Source organism: Vulpes vulpes, chromosome 9 (assembly GCF_048418805.1).
Source record: "Vulpes vulpes isolate BD-2025 chromosome 9, VulVul3, whole genome shotgun sequence".
Lineage (NCBI taxonomy): Eukaryota > Metazoa > Chordata > Mammalia > Carnivora > Canidae > Vulpes > Vulpes vulpes.
In genome coordinates this window covers 108,748,463-108,770,711 of record NC_132788.1, presented here as the reverse complement: position 1 = coordinate 108,770,711, position 22,249 = coordinate 108,748,463, and the positions used below count along the sequence as shown (strand labels likewise).

Below are 22,249 nucleotides of genomic sequence, written 5' to 3'. Positions count from 1 at the left end.
CCATAAAACAGTTGTAAAACAGAGAACACTCCTGGAATCAAGTCCCTACCTCACGCTACACAGTCAACAATTCCAGATAAAGATCTGACAACCTTTAGAAGAAAAGTAGAAATTTTGCTGTGACTCAGAAGTCTGGACTATTTTCTAAAACACTAAATGGGCTGTTTTCAGAAGAAACAAACTAAGAATTTTTGATCACAAAAAAAAATTTTTTTTTGATTACCAGGATACCACCAAGAAAATAAGAAAATACACCACAAGAAAGAAAACACTGGTAAACAAGTGAAGGACTGATCTTCACAATATGTAAAAACCTCCTACAAATAAATAAGAAAAACAGGAAAATAGGGAAAGTTCCCAAGCAGTCGATTCACAGAAAAGGAGGCAGATATGACCCCGTGGAAATCTGTTTACACCCAGAAACTAGGAAATGCATATTGGGATCCAATAAGTCAGTGAGTTGGTGAAACAGCAGAGCCCAACAACCTGAAGTCCTGCCCGTGGAAGGGAAGTTGGCACAGCAAGTTTGGGAATGCCTGGCACCATCTGGAGAAGGTGCATACACACGTACCCCCAGACCCCACCACCTGGAATCGCACCGGAGAAGCTCAAGCACACGCACCAAGAGACACAGTCCAGAAAGCACCTGGCACAAACGTAGAGTTGGAAACAACCTAAGGCTCCACATCAGGGCCTGGGCCCACCGCCTCAGCCACCAGCAGCAAGAGGGTCCTCACCCCGAGGTGATACACACCAGCCGACGCCACTTCTACAGAAGCCCTTCGTTTTTGTTTTGTTTTGTTAAGATTTTTATTTATCTATTCGTTAGAAACAGAGAGAGAAGCAGAGACACAGGCAGAGGGAGAAGCAGGCTCCACGCAGGGAGCCCGACGTGGGACTCGGTCCCGGGTCTCCAGGATCGCCCCGGGCCAAAAGCAGCACTAAACTGCTAAACCGCTGAGCTGCCCGGGCCGCCCTACAGACGCCCTTTGAAAGTGATGCTGAACTCCGCACTCTGTGATAATAACATCGGACCAGGAATGGGGCCTGGGCTTGGCAACAGATGACCCGGAAGGACAGGGGAGGGAAGGGGAGGGGAGAGGATAGGAGTGAAGTGGAAGGGAGAGGAGGGGAGGGGAGTGGAAGGGAGGGGAAGGGAGGGGAAGGGAGAGGAAGGGAAGGAAGGAGAGGGGAGGGGGCAGCCCGGGTGGCTCAGGGGTTTAGCGCCGCCTTCAGCCCAGGGCCTGATCCTGAAGACTGGGAATCGAGTCCTACATCCAGCCCTGCAAGGAGCCTGCTTCTCCCTCTGCCTGTGTCTCTGCCTGTGTGTGTGTGTGTGTGTGTGTGTATCTGTGTGTGTATCATAAATAAAATCTTAAAAAAAAAAAAAAGGAAGCAGAGGGGAGGGAAGTGGAGAGGGAGGGAAGGAAATAGAAAGGAGGGGAGAGGAGGGGAAAGGACGGGAGGAAAAGGGAGGAGAGGAGACGGGAGAGGAGGGAAGAGGGCAAGGGAGGGGAGGGGAGGGCAGGGGAGGAGGAGAACCTGGGGTAAGAGGTTCAGGTCAGGGAACCCTGGCCCCATACACGGACACAAGGCATCCCGGGCAGCGTGAGGGGTCAAGGAGCAGGCCTGCTCCCACCCCGAGCTCCCCAGGGGTGATGCCTGTGGTGGCTGGAGGTGCCCCAGAAGAGACCCTGGGTGCAGACCAATGCTGGTGTCAAACTCAGGCTGGTGCTGAGCGGGTGGGGGGTCCTGAGCAGGACGGAGAACCCACGGGAGCATCTGGGGGCTCCAGACACTGGGCAGCATACACGTGCCTGCAGGGAGGCCCCGAGCCGTCCCCCACCGCGGCCGTCAGCGTCTGCACCCCGCGGCCCCGCTGCCACGAGCGCAGCCCCAGCCCCAACCGAGGCCCCCGCAGGCCCGTCCCCACCTCATCCCTCCAGCCCTGTGCAAAGTGGCATCACCCGCTTGGGTCTTTTCCCCGTAAAATTTGTGCCCACGGCGACCGGCCCCCACCTCAGGAGCCTGGCAAGCCTGCCCGGGGTCCCAGCTCTGAGCCCTGCCACGTGCCCTGGACGCCCGGGCCTTGCCCTGAACCCCAGACCCGAATCCACCTGCATGGGCTCTATGCCTGCAGAACAGGACTCAACCCGCCACTTCTGGTGCCCACGTCACCAGGCTCCCCGGTCTCCCCGTGGCTCCCAGAGGGCGCCTGTGAGCGTGGCAGGTCCCTGTTCTGCCCGCGGCCCTCCAAGGCACCCAGGTCCTCCCCTGTCCCCAGGACCCCGTGTGACCTGCCCTGTCACCTCCCTGACCTCGCCATCTCTTCCCATTTCCCTCACCCAATGCAGGGCCCTCACTCCTCCTCCAGCACCCGGGACGTGGTCCTGTCCCAGGGCCTTTGCACAAGCTTCACTCAAGAGCCTGTCCGCTCCTCCCCAGCCCCACCCAAATGTCACGATCTTGCCCACCACCATCTTTACATCTTTACACCATCTTTAGCACCCCCGCAGCCCTCCCCGTTCCCCCCAGCACCCCTCTTTACGCAGTCCACTGCTGGCCACCCCTAGGGGCAAGCTTTTTCCGTCCCTGTTTCCCGCCCACTGCCTACAGAAGCACCAAGCGCGCAGCGGATGCTGAGTGGAGAACACTTCAGTGGTGAGGCCGGGCTCCGGCTCCTTCAGGAAGGAACCGACGGGCTGAGCTGACCCCTCAAGGGCCCCCACCCAGCATCTGGCACAGGGCAGCCCCAGCCGGGCCTGCATGGGGTCAGGGCGCAGGTGACCCCCAGGCCAGCTGCCCCCCGGCCTCGCGCGGAGGCTTACCGCTGTAGGAGTCCGGCGGCCGGGTGAGGTCAGGCAGGGCACCGGGCTGGCTGGGGAGGCCGACGTGGTTGTGCAAGAGGCCACTGGCCGAGAGGGCGTCATCCGAGTGGCTGCCTCCCACCTGCAGACAGGCAAGCAGGTGCATGGTCAGGGCTGGCCGGCCGTCACCCCCGCCCAGCCCGGCCGCAGGCAGCACTCACCAGGCCGGTGTGTCGCCCGGCCAGTGGCATGACAGGGCCGGTGAAGCTGGGGGCCAGCGCTCCGTGGCCAGGCAGCAGCCCGTGCACGTCCGCCGCGGCGCCCACCGCGTGGCTGCGCAGCACGTGGATGGCCTCATCCAGGTGGTCTTCCATCTTGTTCTGCTGCGGGCCAGGGGGGCGGGAGGTGGTCAGGGTGTGGGCCGCGGGTCCCCGAGGCCACGGTCACGGCTTCAACCTCACACCCGACGAGTACCCATCAAGGGGGCAACTGCCCGCCCGTGAGCTCCGCCCGCCCCCTCCCCAGGAATGCTGTCCCTGGGCCCACACGTACCCCACACCTTGTGGCCCAGACCGCACCCTGGGCGCAGGCCCGCACCAGGGACCGCCCCCACCCAGCCCTGGAGCCGGGGCAGGAAGCTCACCAGGCTGTGAAGACCCCCGTCATAGCTGGGCGATAAGGCACCGGGGGCTCCTGGTCGGGGCCACTGCGACGTCCCTGCAGGGGAGGGGGCCAGTCAACAGGGCCTCTGAGGCTGGCAGGGGGCGCGCGAGGGGCCGTGATGCCTAGGCCCGCCACACGGGGGCTCCCCTGCCCGCAGGGCCCCTGGGCTCAGCCCTGCCCAGGCCAGCCAGCTAGGGGAGCCCCAGGGAATCGGGTTCCCCCAGCCACGACCCACACCCACCTCCCGGGGAAGGCAGCCCAGCAGCACAGCGGTAGGTGTCCCAGAGGCCCGCCTGCCCTACCAGTGGTGCGGCCAGCGGAGGGCACAGGTTCACCCCAGGGGCCCCACATGGCTCAGGGAGGGGCCAGGATTTTTGCCGCAGAGGTGAGGGCCTGCAGGGCTTCTAGTAAAACCACCTGGCCTTCCAGAAACTTCCCCATGAGCTGATCCCCAGGTAGATGGTCTCGGGGATAAGAGAACCTTGGCCCCTTTGGCAGAACTAAAGGCAGGGCACGCCGTTGGTGCTGACTATATACGGGCTGGACAGACGCCAACGTGTCCGTGCTCCGGAGTCCTGTTAGGCTGGCTCCTGGCCCCTACGCCCTGCCCCTGCTGGATCCCACAAGCCCGGGGACGGCTGGTCCACCCAGCTCTCCACCCACCCAGGGCGGCAGGCACCAGATGTAGACCCTGCCCCTCCCCAGCACCCCACACAGACCTGCTAGGCCCTGGGGGGAGCCCACAGGGGTCGAGGGGCTGGAGGAGAAGTTATTGCTTGAGTGATCCGGGGAGTAAATCTGCAACAGGGAGGAAGCAAGGCCACCAGACAGGCGGTCAGGGGCCAGCCTCCTGGGCTCACCAGCCTAGCCACCCTGCCACCCCCAGTCCCACGCCTCACCGAGGCCAACGCCTTCCCGAGGGCATCCCCAGAGCTGCCGGCAGTTGTCCCGCGGGAGCCTGGGAGGTAGAAAGAGGTGGAGCCCAACCTCAGGGACGTAGCGTCCCAGCAGCCTGGCCCAGCTGGCGGGCAGCTCCTGAGCTCAGCTGGGTAACGGCCTGGGGTCCTGCCTCCTGCCTCCACGGAGGCTCCAGGGACAGGCAGGCGGCAGGACCCGAGAACGACTTCCTTTGGAGCCCCCGAGCCAGGGACCCCAGCAAATCGCCTTGTGTCCCTGTGACTCAATGGTGGGAGCATGGCTCTGGGAGCCCCTCCCTGCCCAGATGCGAAGTGGGGACCCAGTGAAGAGGGCCATTTGCAAACATCACAGGTACGGCCTGAGAAAGCCGGGCTGGTGTGTAGGGCAGGCCCAGGGGAGGAAGGGCACACGTGATAAGGCCCAACGCCTGCACCCTGCCAGGGGTCCAGCCCGGGGGCTGCATCTGGAAGTGGGGTGAAGGGGGCCAGTACCCATGAGGCCGTCGGCCCCGCTGACGGGGGGCGTGTGGCTGGAGACGCTGGCATAGGCGGCTGCGGGGCCCGAGGAGAAGGTGGACACTGCCGGGAGCCCGCCGTTCACCTCTGCTCCATGTAGCTGGTAGCCCTGCGGGTGGGGACGGGGTCACAGGGGCCCGACGGGGCGCTGCCCACACGCCCGCCCCCGCCCCCTCATGCAGGCCTACCATGCGCTCGTGCTGGTGCAGGCTGCCGAACCCTCCGCTGCTGCCACTACCCACGGAGCTGCCACCAGCTGGCGGGAGGGGCAGGGGTGACGAGCCCCCACCCAGCATGGGGCCAAAGCCCGCCTGGCCCGAGGGACTCCAGAGCTCGGCCGAAGGGTGTAGGCTACCATCTGTGGGGGCAGACGGTGAGGTGGGCGGGGGGCAGAGGGACCCGGAGCCCTGCCCCAACCATCTCCGGGGACCCCCACAAACCTGCCATGTAGAAGGGGGTGGGATAGGCGCTGCCGGGGGTCTTGGCGGACGGGTAGGCAGCCGTGTCCCTGCTGTAGTCATCACCTGAGCTGGAGGGGTACACCTGCCGGCGGGCCCATGAGGTCAGGAGGGGGCTGGGAGGGACCGGCCCCCGCACCCAGGCCTGCCCTCCACCCGCCACGCGGTCCTCTGCTGCTCTAACACGTCCCCTGGGCCAGCACGGGACGCTCTGGCAGCAGCGGCTCTCCCGCCCGCGCTCCAGCCCTGGGCCTCCTCGATCCATCAGAGCTGCGCTGTGACGCTGCAGCCCTTCCCTCTGCCCCGTGTCCTGGGACCCCCAGCAGCCTGGACGCGGGGCCCCACGTTCACACTGTGCCCTGGCTGCTCCAGACCAGCAGGGAGGTTCCAGGATCCCGCCAACCGGGGCTGGCACGGCCTAGAGCTGAGGCCGGTGGGGAGCGCCTGGCCTGGTGCTAGAGCAGGACGGGGTGGGTGCGGGGGGTCCGGTCAGGCTCAGACAGGGAGAGCAGGGGTCAACGGGATCCCAAACCAGATCTTCAGAGCCCGACCGGCACCACGAGCTGCAGAGCAGAGCGCCCACCTAACTGACCCTGGGCCGACTGCAATCCGGGTCACACTCGGGGCCGAGCCCGGCGTGGGGGCTCGGGGTCCTGGAGGCCAGCGGAGCCAGGCGGAGCGGTGGCTGAGCCGGGGACCCTAGTAGACCGCCTTCTCTCCCCATGACCCTATCTTGGGACCCAATGCCATGCACTGGGGCTGACACCCTGCCAGGGGCCAGGCAGCGGGGCAGGGATGCGGGGAGGGGTGGGGACCCCGTTCCCGAGCTGCTTGGCCACCAGTAACATCCCGCTCTCCTACAGCAGGACTGTGAGCTGGACCGAGGGGAACTTCCCAGGGGCCCTTGGAGCCACAGCCCCGGGGCAGAACTCACCCCCAGCGGAGAGGTCCCCAAGCCCACACCCCTGACCTGCAGGACCCCACTGCAGCCCACCACTCACCGAGGACGGGAGACCAGGCGGCACCTTCCGGACCTTCTTGGGCTGTGTGTCTGTCGGGGCCAGAGGAGCGGTGAGGCGGGAGAGGCTGGCTCCTGCCCCCCAGGCGGGACGCGGGGTCAGGGGCCCACCCTGTGCCTCGGACAAGAGACCCTGAGCTTCCCGGGAGTGAAACAACCAGAGTGAGGTCTCAGGGGCGTCCATACGGTCTGCAGGGTGGAGCGGGGTGGGGTCCGCGGCCCGAGAGCCAGGCCTCCGTGCGGCCCTCCCTGTGCTCCCACGGCCATGCCTCACACCTGCCTGTGGGGCGTGGGTCCCGTGCTCGGCAGGACCCCTCCACGCGGCCCTCCCCAAGGCTACTGGCCGAGCTCCGGCGGCCACTGGCAGGCAGTGCAGCCGCCGCCCCTCGGGTTCTAGAAGCCAGGGCCCTCCTCGTGGACTATCGAGGCCCTGGTTCCTGCGTTTGCGTAAGTGCCGTTTAGAATGCCCCCCCCCCAACACACACAAAATAGAATGTCCCACGCACGGGGCCGAACCCAGGGGAGAGCCCGTCCAGCGTGAGTCCCAGCGTGACAGCCTCGAGCAGAGCCAACAGCGGACAAGGACAGCAGAAGGCCACCGCCAGAGCTCACACGACCCCGCCTGGCACCTCGGCTCCTCGCTCCCTGAGCCCCGCGTCCCCCACCAGCCTGCGCGGCCAGGCCCCCCGCCCCGGGCCCCCCACTCACCCAGTCCGCTGTCCGCGGCTCTCCGCCGAGGGTGGCCGGGGTAGGAGTAATACTGGGAGCCGCCCTTGGTGCCTGAAGGCGACAGGGGCCCGGGGCTGCCGAGGGCCAGCTCGCTGGGCAGGAAGCCAGCCTGGGGGACGAGAGGGCGAGGTCGTCAGGATGGCGGGGCTGCCACACCACGGCCAAGGCGGGGGCTGCTCACACCCTTGCGGGGGGCGACGGGCACCGTCTGCAGGACCCCACCCTGCCCGCCCGGGACGTTCCCGTGACGTACGACACTCCCGACCACAAGCCACCGGCTCTTTCCCTGAACAAAGCCTGACAGAGGAAAACTCTCGTGACAGCCTTGCAACCTCCACGGCAGGAGGCTCAACACGCTAAACCCGTGTCGAGCTGTCGAGCAAACCTGCTTGCCTCACTGCACGTCTCTTTTAAGGTAAGTGGTTTGGCCCCACTAGCTTAATGTGAGATGAGCTTCCTTTCCTCGGGAGCAAAGGGAGTGGCGCCCAAGCCAGTCCTGCAGCTCGACTGAGCAGCAGCGCCATGCCGCAGCCTCCTGGTCTACAAGACGGGCACAGGGTGTTGTGGAGACAGGGGGCACCTTGGGGGCTCCCTTCGCACAAGGCCTGTACCCGGTTGGCACTTGATCCAAGCGCTACCGCTCTGGATGCGACACTGTGAGCAAACAGGTGGCGCCTCCTGGGACGAGGCCTGGCCACACCAAGGGGATCACGCTGATGAGTCACTGTCCACCCCCCACTCTCCCCCCATCAGCCTCTCCGCCTGTGGGGTGGGCTCCCTGGGAGGGCACGGGGGGAGGGGTCAGGGCCTTCGAGCTACCAGGCTGGCCTCGGCATCCCCATCTGCCCCTCGGGGGTGGGCACGGTCTCTCGGGCCCCTCCAGCTGTGGAGAGCCTGCAGCCTGGACCCCAGGTCTAGGAGTCCCGGGGTGGGGCTGTGGCCTCCCCAGCATTCCCCTTGCCCCGTCCACGCCCAGCTGGCCAGCCTGGCCCAGGGCCCGTCCTCCCGCAGCAGACCGCACTGGGCTCGCCGGGGAACCTGCTGCAGATCAGAAGAGGGGGAAAGGCGGTGGGGAAGGCGAGGGACTGCAGCCTCCGCAGCCTCTCCAGACTCAGTGGACCCAGGCTGCCAACGGGCCACGGCCGCAGACACGGGCCTCACCTGACTCAAGCCGCCAACACCTGTGTCTCTCCCGAAGGTGCCGTACGCGCTGCGCTCACTGCCCTTGCCTGGAAGAGGAAAGACTCACTGGAGGCCGACCCCACACCAGGCACCAAGACGACTCTGGTGGGACGCTGGCCTCCCCCTCAGCCTAGGCACAAGCAGGGGTCAGGACAGACACCGTCCCAGCGTGACCTTCAGAGAACTCGCCGAACCACCAGGCCCCCACGTGTCCTGCCAAGGCGCGCACAGCAGCAGCTGATCCTGCCGCCCCTCTCCTCATGCAGTCCTGGGGCATCATTCCCCAGGGAGCTGGGCTCCCGTGCACCCGTGAGGTCCAGCACCTGGGCCCTGGGCTGCACCCCCAGCTCCCAGCCAGCGGTCAGCTGGGTGAGAAAGGGCCTTTCCTCCGTGTGGGCGGTGAGGACACAGCCCAACCACCAGCACCAGTGCAGACGGATGCCTGGATCTAGCCTCACCTGAAGCAGAGGCCCTGGATCAATCAGCACCAGGGGATTCAGCCTTAAGACAGGTGCTGGTGTCCGCAGAGGGCGGACCAGTACCAGCATTGACGTGAGCAAGAAACTCAGGTGCTTGGCCAACTTATTACAACTGCTCTCAAACTAAGAGAGAAAATCTCCCGATTCTTTATCATGAAATTACAATTTTGGCCAAACTCTTAGAGCAGGTGCTGGTGGGGGCCCGGGGGGCAGGGCTTCGTGGGCTGTGCCCCAGTCCCACGTCCCATGAGCCTCCAAGGGCAGGCAATCCTGGGCCTATGGAAGAATCAGCAAACCAGGGAGTAAAGGGCAGTGGGGGACAGGGGGAGGCGCCCGCGCTTCCTTCCTCCCGGGGTCAGCATGCGACGCAGGGCAGGCGCGCTCAGCCACAGCTCTGGGCTCGGTCCAGGAAGGTGGCTTCCCCTCCCAGACTCTTAGCTGCAAATGTCGGGTGTTGGGGCTCAGACCCTGTACACAGTGGGCACCAAATAGGGGCTTCCTGAGCAGCAGGATGAGGGTGGCAAGGAGAGGAAGCGGAGGTTCCACGGGGGGACCCTGTGCAGCCTGCGAGCCTGGCACAGAGAAGGTACCTAACACACGCGCTGGGCCCCACGTCAGGGAGACCACACGGGGGGGCGACGGTACAAAGCCCAAGGGAGGCCCGCACTGCGCCCACCTCCCTGCCAGCCCGCGGGCCGGGCCTGGATGCCACGGGGCGGGCCTGGGACCCAGCTGGACTCTGGGCCCTGCTGACCAGGCCCGGCCGTGGGAAACTGCCCACACCAGGAAGGAGCGGGAGGAAGGAACAGGCTGAAGGGAACCGGAGGCCCTGCAGGTGTACAGGCCACCCCAGGCCACCCGAGGGGCCGGCCCTCGCCCTCTGGGTCTGGCCAACCAATGAGCACAGGCTCCTGCCACACAGTATGTCCTCGGACCCTGCCCCCACCCCCTCCCCCGGGCACCATGCCTGCCTATCCAGCTCCGGCCCCACACGCAGTCACGGGGACCTGCTCAGCCACCCACCCGGGCAGGCCCCGATGGTCCCAGAGGCTGAGCCTCCGCCGGCCCCAACGAGCACAGAGCCCTGGACACGTCCCTCCGCGCTGACCCTCAGCCTGCCCGTCTGCAGGTGGGGGAGGCTGCGGGGCCCTGGGAGCTGGGCAAGGCCTCGTCACCTGGCACACAGAAGGTCCTTGCGGATCCTGGTGGGAGGGACTCAAGCCCAGGCCTGCCTGAATCCTGACTCACGGCCGGCGGCTCTGACCACCTCCTGGGGCTGCCAGGACTCCTGAGCCCACGCTCCCGTGGGCAGCAGGCCACGGCCTCCTACACCCAATGCTCTGGGAGAACCCAGTGAAGCACGAGCACGAGGGGAGGGGGCCGCACCGCGCCGCGCACTCACCTCCAAGCCCGGGGCCCAGGAATGTGGATGAAGAGAGGCTGCCGTGGGGCTCACTGAAGTGAGTGCCGTCACCGTAGGTCTGTGGAGGCAGACGGGCGTGAGGGGTGCTGGGGAGACGAGCTCCAGGGGGCAGGCATGCTCTTGAGTGTCCCAGGCAGGACCTGAACCCACGTCTCCGAGCCCGCTGCCCCGGGAGACCAGATTGGCATCTGACTTCCTGCCCATGAGCCTCAGTTTCCCATATACGCCCCACACCAGAGCAGTGAGCCCAGGGCTCGGGCCTCCTGGAGGCTCCTTACCCGGCTGGGGTCAAAGGAGGAGCTGTTCTGGTCGCCGGCGCCCCAGGAGCCCGAGCTGGGCCGGTCCTCCAGACCTGCGGGCCAACAGAACAGAGTTAGGCTCGCCCTCGCTGCCTCCCTGCTCTGAAGCCTGCTGTGGCTCCCGGCACCCCAGGGCGAAGCCCTCCTGCAACTGAGCAGGCCTCCTGGGTCCTCCTGACCCAGCCTGGCCTTGGGGTCCCTCTGGCCTCACCCAGCCCCTACCCTGCTCGTATTTTAACTGTCAGTGGGGCGCCAGGCTGGCTCGGCGGAGGAGCGTGCAACTCTTGACCTAACGATTGCTAAGTTCGAGCCCCAAGGTGACTGCAGACCTCGCATAAAAATAAAATCTTAAATCTTAAAAAACACAATAAAACAAACAACTATCATTGCTGAGAAGCACCTCAGACACCCCATCATTTAGCGTATCTTCAGGCCCACAGTTCCAAAAACAATCTTACCAGCTGCCTGTGCTGGCAAACTCCTACCCGTCCATCAAAGCCCCAGCCACGATGCGCACCCTGGGCGGAGCCCTCACTCTCAGAGCCTGCTCCCCCCAGCACCTAGTTTCTCCCTCTGGTCCAGCCATGACCCCAAGGAACCGGGGCGTCTGTATCAAGCTCAATCTCTCCTGACCCTACAAGAAAGGGCATGAGGGCGCCATGAAAGGGTGAGCAGTGATTAAAGTCTAACCTCAGGGAAGTGGGAGTCTCTCCCTTCCCGTCACGAGTGGGGATTCAGGAGGTGGAGTCACTCCATTGTTGAAATAACAGCACAGCTGCCACTACCTTCCAGGCCCAGGCTGCGGCGTGTCGGGGAGCAGGGAGCAGCGGGGCCCCGGGGAGGAGAGGCCCACGGCGCAGCGGGGGGTGCAGCAGCGGGGTGGGGGGGCTGGGGCTGGAGCAGGGGGTGGGGCAGGGTGGGACCCTTATCTCCCTCAGCACTCGCGGGCACCACCCAGGGCTCCACACCCAGTAGGCAGAGCCAGCGGGGGCCGGGCTGGCTCCATCCACCAGACACAAGGCCACACGGCCTGACACCCGCGGAGCAGACCCCGGCCCCCCGAGGGCCCCAGCGCCACGCCTGGGTCCTGCTTCCATCCTCTGCGGACAGGGGATGAACACGGCCCGCGTCAGGGTCAGGCCAGAGAGGGATGGGCTGGAGGAACCCGCGCCAGCCCACAGTGCGACCCCACCAGCGGGACTCTGGGGAGGTGGCCAGCCCACCCGCCCTCCCCCACTCAGCTTTGCCAGAAACTTCATTCAAATTTCATACTGTTATGATGCCTTTGTGTTAATCATCATCCCCACAAACTAGTGTTTAATTGCTGCCTGATTTGCATAACTGTGCATATTAATCCCTCACCCTAATGCATATTCATACATCACATTTAGATTTTATTTTCTAATCAAAAATTTCCAACGTGTTTGCAGTGGGGGGCTGCCTCTGCTGGAGCTGGGGGGGGCCATGACCCCGGCAGGGGCTCCTGTGGTCCTGGGATCTATGCAGTATTTGCCACCAGGTTTGGGGCATGTGCACAGGGAACAGAGAGGCCGGTGAGGCACGAGTGACCCTGGGCACGGTACCCGCAGGCAAGCCTCAGCCTCCCCTATACCCACATGCCTGCTGCCTCTTCTGGAGCAGCCCCCACCCCGTGGCCATCCACAGTTCACCCCTGGCGGTGCCACGGGGAAGCTACGTCGCAAGAGCACAGCAGACCAGGTCTGAGGACGACTCCAACTGGGCACCCGCAGCCCAACCCCAGGGCCTGGTGGCATGAAGGGCACCCCAGGGCCTGGGGACTCCCACCCACAGGGGCTCCCAAGTTCCCGGCAGACGCAACCAGGTCTGCCGCGGCCCATGGGGAGGAAGCCCGCACCAGCCCCTGGCCTCCCCTCTTCTCAAGATGTCAGAAATAGACGGCCCCGCCCCCCTCACTCCACCACCAGTTATTAACCCCCCCACCGATTAATTGTACATTTTAATAACCACTATGAATATTCATACAGAATATTCACATTCCATATTCATGCTCTAATTAAAACGTACAAATAGAATAAAGCATTGCTGTCGGGATGTAATCTTTCTGGGCCTTTTTTCAAGAAAGGCTGCGTGTTTCCTGCTGGCGGCGGTGGCGGCGGCGGCGGCCAGGACAGGGTGCATAGAGGGTGCCCTGCCAAGGCCCACGCCACGGAGCTCCAGGGCCAGTGAGGGGGAACAAGCCAACCACCTGCCCAGGCTGCTGTGACAGAGCAGCAGGGACACTGCAGAGGGGGGGCACCGCCCAAGCCTGGTCCCTGGTCCCAGCCGGCCCTTGCCTGAAGACCTGGGGGCTTGGGGCTGGGCTGGGAGGCCCCCGTGGCCCGGGCTGGATCCTCCCGGGCCTGGGGGGACAGAGCGCAGCGCAGACACCAAGCCGCCCCGGGCCCCCTGCTTCTCTGTAAGTAGAGTGTCACTGAACACGAGTGTGCCCATTTGTTCCTGCAAAGACAGAGCAGGGGAGCTGCTGGCCCTCTGCAGGGACGTCCAGGCAACCCCAGCACTGGGGGGGATTCCTGAGCGGGTCCCCTGAACAGGGTTCCTCCAGTACTGGGGGCCCGGGTGTGGACCAGAGCCCGGCTCTGTGAGCCCCCTCAAACCCCTCAGGCCGGTCCGCTCCCTGTCGCCTCCAGTACAGCCCTGGGTCCTCCCGCAGCAGCGGCCCCCCCACCCCCGTCCCTGCCCACGCTCCAGCCCAGGGAGCCCAATGAGGTTTCCCAAAGCGAAACCTGGCTCTGCCCCCCCCCCCCCCCCGTCTGGCAGCCCTGTGGCTCCCCACATCCCTCTCTGCCCACCCTCCCCCTGCAGCTCATCCCCTCCACCCCCACCCACTCGCCCGCCCCAGTTCTGCCCCGTGGGTCCCACACCTGCAGATTCATCACCTCCCTCAGGAAAGCCGCCCTGCCGTCCCCTCCCAGCCCAGGGTCCCCCGTACCCTTAGCGTTGCCCACGCGGGGCTGGCCCCCCGCAAACAGCTTCAGCAACATCCATGCTGCACATCCTCGCCCCAGCTGCCACTACCCGGGCCTGTGTCCAGGAGCCCCATGGCACCCATCCGGTCCCATCCGGTCCCCACGCCCGACCCGGTCACACAGGGCTGCTCGGCCTCTAAGTGGGGCCGGCATGACTGATGGAAGGTACTTCCAATCCTGTGGGATCTTTAAAACACGTAAGCGTGGGTGACGACATGTGGCTTGCAGCCGCGGTGCTGGACACCATGACCCCACAACCCAGAGACCGAAATAGTAACAACAAAACCATCACTTCAGGCACCGCAACTGCATCTAAAACATGTTGACGACGTCTGGGAACGACTCCCCAGCGAGTGCTCAGAGGTCTCTCTTCTTGCAGACCTTCAGGAGGCCAGTGGGACACACAGCTCTCCCTCTGGCCCTTCCCTCTCACAGTTAAAATCCCCCCCAAATCCAGGGGGTGGGTCAGCCAGCCCCACCTGCATGTGGCACTGAGGGGCTTGTGGAAGGGCGAGTGCAACACCAGTTTGCTTTTCGGGGCAACCCTTCCTCGGCTGGGGCTGTGGACTCCCACAAGCCAGGGGAGGCCTCTCTTCCAGGATTTGGGGGGGGGTCAACATTTTCTTTTAAGATTTATTTATTTGGGGTGGGGGAGAAACTTGAGCCGACGACACGCCGAATGTGGAGCCTGATGTGGGGCTCGATCCCTCGGCCCTGAGACCACGACCTGAACTAAAACCAAGGGTCAGATGCTCAACCTACTGAGCCTCCCACTCCCAGGTCCCTGGGAGTCAACTTTTAAATTCCTGTATCATTTCGAAATTAGGAGGGAAGCTGCAAGGGGCATGGCAGGCCATGCCCGGAACCCGGCTCACTCGGCCCGTGTTCCTGCCTCTCTGCTGTCCTCCTGTGCCCTCTGTTCACACGCAAGAATGCTTCCCTTCCCGACGTGCGTGACTTCAAATTTCAGTAAGTTCTCCATGGCTGGCCATGGCCAGGACAGGCCCCCACCCCCTGGGGCTGGCAAGGATCAGAAGCAGGTTCGAGAACATCAGCGGCGAGGCTGGAGACCCGCAGCACGCACACACCGGGTGCTGGGAGCTCCCACCGGAGGTAGGTGCCCAAGGGGCCCGGAGCCCAGGCAGCGTCCACCCGAGCCTGGGGGGCCCGGCAAGACCCGTGAGCCAGCAGATCGCAGGCAGGACAGGAAATGAGCAGAGGCCACACCCGCCCTAAGAGCAAGAGGACCTCCAAACCTGGGGCTTTGCTCCCAGCCCAACCCCCGGGGCCCTGGGGCAACGACCCACAACCCCAGGGGCTTCCCAGCGGCAGAGGCAGCCTCAGGAGGGTCCCACAAAGACATGTTAACTCACAGAGAACTGGGCCCCCGCAGCTACAGAGGGGCCCTCCCCTCCCCCGTGAACTTCAGATCCGTGACCCAAGTGCTTCAGCCCGCTTCAGGCTCCAGGGGCCCCTTGTGGTCCTGAGTCGGGGTGGGGCAACCTGCCCCCAATGAGCTCAGAAGCCAGGCTGGGGCCCCTGCAGGGAACGGAACACAGACATGCGTGGGACACCAGAGACGGACGGTTCCTCCCGCAAACAGGGGACTGGAGAGAAAACAGTGAGAAGACGGCAAAGCACGCAGAGCGGAGCCCACAAACCCACAGGAGACGGCGAAGGGCAGCAACCCGCGGGAAGGGCACTCGGGCCGGAGGGACAGGGCCCCGAGGCCACACACGGCGGGACCCAGCCTCACTCCGGGACCCAGCCTCACTCCGAGCGGGCAGAGCGGACTGCGCATTTGAGCGGTGGTCACCAAGGGCACCAGGGGGGCACCCAGGGCGCTCCGCCAGCACCGGCTGGGGTCGTGCTCCCGGGATCCTGGGATGTGGCCCGCATCGGGCCCCCTGCTCCGCGGGGAGTCTGGTCTCTCTCCCTCTGCCTGCTGCTCCCGCGCTCTCTCTCCCCACGTACATAACATCTTTAAAAAAAAAAAAAAAAAGGAGGATCCCTGGGTGGCTCAGCAGTTTGGTACCTGCCTTAGGCCCAGGGCATGATCCTGGAATTCCAGGATCGAGTCCCACATCGGGCTCCCTGCATGGAGCCTGCTTCTCCCTCTGCCTGTGTCTCTGCCTCTCTCTCTCTCTCTCTCTCTCTCTCTCCCCCTCCCTATCTCTGTCTCTCAAGAATAAATAAATAAAATCTTAAAAAAAAGAAAAGGAGGGAACAGAACAGGAAACACGCACACACGTGCTCCTGACTGTCGAGGCCGGGTGAGGGCACACAGCCCCGCGCTGCTCGGCCAGGAGGGAGAAGGGAGGCGGGCGGGCCGTGCTGGGCGCACAGCTGCCTTGACGGGAGGGCGCTGCAGACCGCGGGGCGTGGGTGGCCGCCACGGAGCCCGGACGTGGAGCCAGAGCAGGGAGGCTGGCGAGCCGCCCTCCCCGAGTCCTTCCAGCAGCAGCCCTCCCGGCTCTGCAGACGAGGGAGTGGCGATGGAGAGAGGCAAGGTCACCTGCTCAGGGCCCCTCTGTGGCCACGGGGTGGACGCACCAACCAATGGGCGCAGATTGTCAGGAAGACAAACCCTGTGTCCTGCAAGGGGCGGTCTATGTACGCCCCTCAGCAGGCGGACGGGCGCATCCCCACACCACCTGCAGGACACGGGTCTGACCCCCAGGTGGAAGCAGGAGGCTCCTGCCCCATTACCCCCCAGCCTGAAAACCACCCCCCGCAGAGCTCGCCCGGGGAAGGCACACACATAGCTCCGGCCCAGCGCCTCGGCGGCCCCGCGCACACAGCAGGCAACCCGGTGAGAAGGGGTCGGAAGGCCCGCATCCCAGGCCCAGGCCGAGGGCCACGCTCTCGCGGATGACGGACTGGACCGGGAGGGACACCCCCCTGCCCTGAGCTCCACGAGCCCGGGGCCCCTGCACACGCTCGTGGAGATGGGGCGCTGCTCCTGCTGACACGGGACACAGACGTCACGGCTGCACGTCCCACTGAGCGAGGACACGTGTGCGGCAACAGCAGGCCCCCACCAGGTCGGCAGGCTCTGGGTCTTCCCATCAGGGCCAGGGCTCCAGCCGCGCCCCGACTCTGTACTGATGACCTTGAAATGACGCAGGACACAGGCGCTTGCCCCCAGCCCAGAAATCTCCAAAGGAATTGGGGGACTCGACAGAAACATTTTTTAAGAGAAAGTACCAAATGTGTCTCAAAACTAACAGAAAACCACGTTACTGCAGCCACCAGGCCCCAGCGAACAACACAGCTCCAAAGGAAAAGCGTGACCCGCACAGCAGGCCCCAAACAGGAGGCACCGGTGCGCCGGCCCTCGGTGCAACGCCAAACACCAACCAACCACAGGTTTGGAGAAGGGAGGAGCAGAGCCGTTCGACAGACGGACGCCAGCTTGGCCAGGAAGCGTGTTCCCCACATGAAGATCGACGGAGGGGCTCAGAGGCAGCCGAGTCAGACAGAGAACGGGACGTGGAGCTGAGCGTGCACCGTGCCACCCGTGGCTCAGGGGCCACGAGCGTGCATCCCAGCCACGTTACCACGTGAAAACACGGCGTTGACCAGAGGCACAGACAAAACGGCGACTGGAATCACTGCGGAAGACAGCGCAAAGGGTAACAGGGTGGCGGGCCGGTCCCCGCGCCAGGGACGTCCTGCTCCTCGCTCCTCAGAGCCTGTTCCCGGGAGGCGGGGTCAGGAGCACTGCCCAGGGACCCAGAGAAGCCCCCGGCCCATGGGACCCAGGCCACGGATGGCGTGCAGGGGGCAGACCACACCGGGCCAGAGGCACGTCCTGCGGGAGGACGTGCCCGGGGACAGTGCCAGGACGTGGAGAGGACAGCAAGAGCACACTCACTATGGACGCCAGCTGGGACCAGAGGGAAGCCACCCGACAGGAGGACCTACCTCCAGGCGCCCCCTGCCCCCCTGAAGCATGGTCTTGCCCTCAAGCCCAAGAGCACACACGGGGTGCTTGCTTCTGGCAACACCGGTGGCTGTGCAAGGGCCAGCAGGGCCTGCGTGGGGACGGCCGCACCGGTCAGCCAGAGAAGCACACCCAGGAAGGGCGCAACAGTGAAGGGACGTCAGGAGGAGCCAGGCAGCGGGCGGGGCAGCAATGGCCTCGAGAGCACAGCAGGGAGGCTCCTTGAGGCCCTAGGGCACCCCAGTGCACAACTTGTACTTCAGTTTCCAGGGTTTCTCCTCAAAGCTATTTGGGTTAAAAGAGAACCTCAACAGACGCGGGAGAAACCGGATTCTGACCTCAGGAAACTGCAGTGGAGACGGACAGTTCCTCCCCAGTCAACTGCCAAGTGGACACCGCAGCAAACCCCAATAGGCTTTCCCTTCGGGGCAGAGACACGCAGGATTGTCCCCACGATCGCGACACCGAACCTGCGGGTGTTAACACGTGGGGGGCCCTGCGAAGGCACAGGAGGGGCGGGACTCCGACACTCCACAAACGGCCACGGGGGGCACCGGGCAGGAACAGACCTGAGTCTGTCTTACTCCTGTTTTCACTGTGACCCACACGCGTGTGCTTCCCTAGAGGGGGTGTGTCCGGACACATGCTTCTGCGGAGGGCAGGCGCGCCCCGGAGTCACCGGGGGCACTTCCTGCAGGCCCCCGCCCAGCCCCGCCATCAGCCGTCAGCCGTCAGCCGTCAGCTGCAGGGCCGGGGAGCCGTCCTGCGCACACTATCGTTTCCCAGGTGAGGTTGTCTGCCTCCCACTTATCTTATCTCTCGTGTCTCCACTGTGCCAAGGCCTCCCGTCGTGTGCTCCTCGCTCCTCTGCCCTCCTGCATCTCGTGTCGTACGCTCCTCTCTCCTCAGCCTGAACTAACAAGGAGCAGGTGCATTCGTGACGCTCACAGCCACACTCACTGCTGAGTGAAGATTTGATTCCTAAAGATTTTTCAGAAATGGCACCAAGGCTGGAACGCCATAAACAAAAAAATGTGACACCATAAAAATTTAATCTGTGAAACACCACGAGACGGATTAAAAATCTCCATCGTTAACAAGTTACAAACAAAGTTAGGAAAAAAACTGCAACACAGACCACGAAAAACTAGTAACATCCTTCCTAAGTGAAGAGCTCTTGCAAATCAAGAAGAGCAACACAGGACAGGAGTAAAGGACGCCACAGGCAGCCGTGCTGGGGGTGACTTGGGATGGGTACGAACCTCACCAGAAGCGCAACAACAATAATCTTGCTTCTTTCCCCAACCTGTGAGGACTGAAGACTCAAACAATCCCGGTTTGGTGCCTGGAACACGTGCTCAAGAACCATCAACGTAAATCACGGTTGATACGTAGCATTACTGCTGTCGTTAATGCTCAGCAGGCAGCAAAGCAGCAGCACCGCGGACACAGCCAACAACCTGCACGGGCTCCGGGGAATTCTCAGCGAGGAAAGCCAGTCTCACAGGGGTACACGCCACGTGGCTGCACACATTCTTGACAAGACAACACCGTCGAGCTGGAGATCAGCAAGTCGGTAGCCGCCAGGGTTGGGGGCGGGGGCGGAGCTGCCAGCAGTTCTGCATCTGGACCGCGGCGGTTAACGGCGCTCCACGTGGGATGAGACTGCGTGGAAGCCCCATGCGCACGTACGCAGACACGAGCAGAGAGAGATCTGAACCACGTCTGGAAGGTACCAGGGCGGCTCCCATGCTAGGGGCAGGCAGGAGGTCACTGCTGGGGGCAGGGGACCTGACCTCTCCCTACAGGTCTTTGTAACTTCCTGTCAATCTGCGATGATGCGGCAAAAGCCCATCGATCCCACAAAAAGGGAGAAATAAGTGAGGCTCAAGATAATAACACAAAATTCATCAAAAAAAAACGCATGACCGATAACCTTTTGAACACAGGTCACCCGTTGTCGGTGATGCAAATGGCCCTGAAACGGCATATCCTTGTCACGGCTCCAGCGGGAGGACAGGTGTGAAGACCTGTGCTGGCCAAGGGGCCGGCCCGGAGGGATGCTCACCAGAGCCCAGCCCGCGTGACGAACTCGCCCGACGCCGGGGCAGACAGGCCCCGCAGAGACCCCGGGCACCACGGGGAAAGCTGCCCAGAAAGGACCCCCAGGAGAGGCCCCTCTTCCAGGCCCGCAGGCTCTGCCTGGAGTCCTGGTGGCCTCAGACCCCGCGGCGACTGCAGACAATGCAGTCACGCGACCCTGTGCCTCGAGGTCGCCCAAGAGGGAGGGACCAGAAAGCTTTCTCCCTGTGTGCGGCCCCGAGGCAGACACCAAGCAGACCCTCCGGCTCCGGGGCTTCCACCTCTCCGCGCCCGGGCATCCGAAGCAGCCGGGCCGCCAACCTCCGGACCCCGGGCAGGGTCGCCTGAGCTGGGAGCCGCCAGCCACACAGTGGGCTGCTGACTTTCTAACAGGAAGGGCCCCCTGCGACCCACGGGGCGGAAGAGCCGACCGTGAACAGCCACCAGACCCTGGAGGGGCACCAGGCTGGCGGGGACCCCTGTGAGCACATGCGACCCCAAGGAGGATGACCGGCCTGCTCGGGAAGGGGTGACCGGACCCAGGAGGGAGAAGCCATCAGGGCCCAAGCCCAGGGCCCGAGGCTCCCAGGCCTGACGCTGGGCTCAGGCAGGGCCAGGAGGGCTCCCCCAAGATGCCCCCACGCCTCCAGCTGAGCGGTACGCACACCCCCAGACTCGCTGAATCATCTGGCCGCGGGCAAGCACCCTTTATGAACGAAGAAACGGAGGCTCCCGGTCACACCACCTGGCACAGGTGACACGGGATCTGGTGCCTGTGGGGCAGCGAGGGGGGGCCCTTGGGCTCAGGCAGGGGTTGACGGCTTAAACTGGACCTGGTTGGTGGTCCCCAGCGGCACACCACGGGGGTCTCCCAGGAACCACCACACCCCGTCCCTCCTAAGAAAATGCAGCCCGATGTTGGAGGGGATGGGGAACGATAAGACGAGCTGTCCCCAGCCAAAGGCCCCGGGCAGGGCCAGGCGTGGGGCAACTTGGAGGGCCCCTCCCCAGGAGCCATGGCTTTAGTCTTCGGGGCCACCGCCCAGGCGGACCCTGCAGGAAGACAGAGGCCCGGGGTAGAGACCCCCATGGCCCGACCCTCTGCCCGATGCAGCCAAAAGCTCGCACCCCAGCTCCTGGGAGACATTTCCAGGGGGAGGGCCAGGCCTGTGGGGATTTCCACAGCTCGGGCAGGACTGTCCAGCCCTGCGGCCACTTCCTCAGGCGGAGGGGAAGGCCGGCGTGGGGGGACGGACATGACACAACGTCCCTCCCCTGCGGGGGTGCCCAAACACAACCCACCCTGAACCCCCCCCAGAGCCCAATGGACACCCCCAGCGGCACCCGCAGACAGCTCTGAGAAAGAACCGTCTGTTCCGAATCCCAGGGTCCCAGAACACCACACACCCGATACTGAGACCCCAAAGAGATGCGGGGTCCACAGGGTGGCAGGAGGTCCTGGGCTCCCCCAATCCCACCCACAACCAGGGTGGGCTCCCCGAAGTACCCAGGGCAGCCCTCTCTGCCCACAGCCCTGCAGGACTCCCAGCTCCCTGGGATAAAAGCCCAAACCTTCCAGACACCCTAAGGCCCTGTAGCACTGCCCTGTCCCCTCTCTGCCCTCTCCTCCTTCCTCTCACTCACTCTGCTCTGGGCACACAGGCCTCCTTTCTCTTCTTCCCACACACCAGGCCCGGTTCTGCCCCAGGACCTTTGCACGGGCTATGCCCACTGCCTTGAACCCCCCTCAGGGCTCTGCTCAAACAGCATTTCCTCGGAGTCGGCCCCCAACTCCCTTGGCTCTGTGGCAGCGTCCCCCCTGCTGCTGTGCGGCCTGGCCCCTGAGCTAGGCCCTTCAGCAGGAAGAAGCGGCCTGTGCTCTCCCTGCCGTGTCTTGGACCCCCTGTGCCCAATAGGGGGGGCTGATCCATCCAAGTTTGCCAGAGCTATTCCTCGAATGAATGCTGAAAACCGCAGGGCCCAGAATAACCCTGGGTGCTCAGCAGGATGCTCCGTCAGCCCGGCGCCGGGTCCCGTATACAGCAGGCACATACTACACACCGGAAGTAAAACCAGCCAGCAGCTGGGCCTCTCCCTGACATGCAAGTAGGCCCAAGTCAGGAGGGCTGGGTGCTAGCACCCCCGGCTCTCAGCTTCCCCTCATGCTGGAGCCCACAGCCCCAGCCCCGCCCCGGCCGCCCAGCCCACCACACCCGCACCCCACGATCCTACCTGAGCCTCCAAACTGGGTGCCAGCCAGGGAGGCGGGCCGGCCCTTGCCGTTGGCCACCGGCAGCGGGAACATCTGTGGGGAGAGAGAGAGATGCTGGGCGCGCGTGCCAGGATGGGCCCCGCCTGCGGCTCCCGGCCCCCCCGGAGACCCCGGAAACAGCCTGCTGCCGGCAACGGGAAATCGGGCACAACTCAAAACCTCGCGTGGAGATGCCGGCTGGCCACCATGCAGCGTGCGACTCTGGATCTCGGGCACAAGTTCGAGCCCCACTTGAGCAGAGTTTACTTCAAAAATAAGACTAGAAAATAACTCTGCCGTTTCGGGGCCAGAGTAACCGACTCCAGCGCCGGAGACCGTTTACCTGCTCTTGGAAACGATGCGGTTCCGCGTACCCCTCAGCGTTAGGGAAAGTTTACGCTCCTGGGGCCACAGCAGCGAATCGGCTGCAAGAACCGCCTCTGGCCCGAGCCCCGGCGCTGAGTGCGGGCA

At 64.2% G+C, this 22,249-nt stretch overlaps 1 protein-coding gene across 26 annotated transcripts in view; it reads right to left on the bottom strand.

Moving 5' to 3' along the window:
- The window catches only part of TCF3 (transcription factor 3), a 31,367-nt gene that overhangs the window by 4,917 nt on the left and 4,201 nt on the right, over positions 1-22,249 (bottom strand). For 20 of the 26 annotated variants that reach the window (XR_011994538.1, XR_011994539.1, XR_011994537.1 and 17 more), the window contains 14 exons: positions 21,760-21,832; positions 10,471-10,544; positions 10,172-10,250; positions 8,270-8,337; positions 7,088-7,217; positions 6,363-6,412; positions 5,344-5,446; positions 5,092-5,261; positions 4,880-5,012; positions 4,370-4,428; positions 4,190-4,268; positions 3,451-3,524; positions 3,029-3,190; positions 2,829-2,949 (listed from right to left, as the gene is read on the bottom strand). Coding sequence is in view for 20 of the 26 variants with exons in the window: in XM_072721938.1 (XP_072578039.1) it covers positions 2,829-2,949; positions 3,029-3,190; positions 3,451-3,524; positions 4,190-4,268; positions 4,370-4,428; positions 4,880-5,012; positions 5,092-5,261; positions 5,344-5,446; positions 6,363-6,412; positions 7,088-7,217; positions 8,270-8,337; positions 10,172-10,250; positions 10,471-10,544; positions 21,760-21,832 (1,375 nt within the window). In the remaining 6 variants the exon portion in view is untranslated. The remainder of the gene's footprint in view (positions 1-2,828; positions 2,950-3,028; positions 3,191-3,450; positions 3,525-4,189; positions 4,269-4,369; positions 4,429-4,879; positions 5,013-5,091; positions 5,262-5,343; positions 5,447-6,362; positions 6,413-7,087; positions 7,218-8,269; positions 8,338-10,171; positions 10,251-10,470; positions 10,545-21,759; positions 21,833-22,249) is intronic. The other 6 variants (XM_072721942.1, XM_072721945.1, XM_072721946.1 and 3 more) reach the window with 1 other exon arrangement.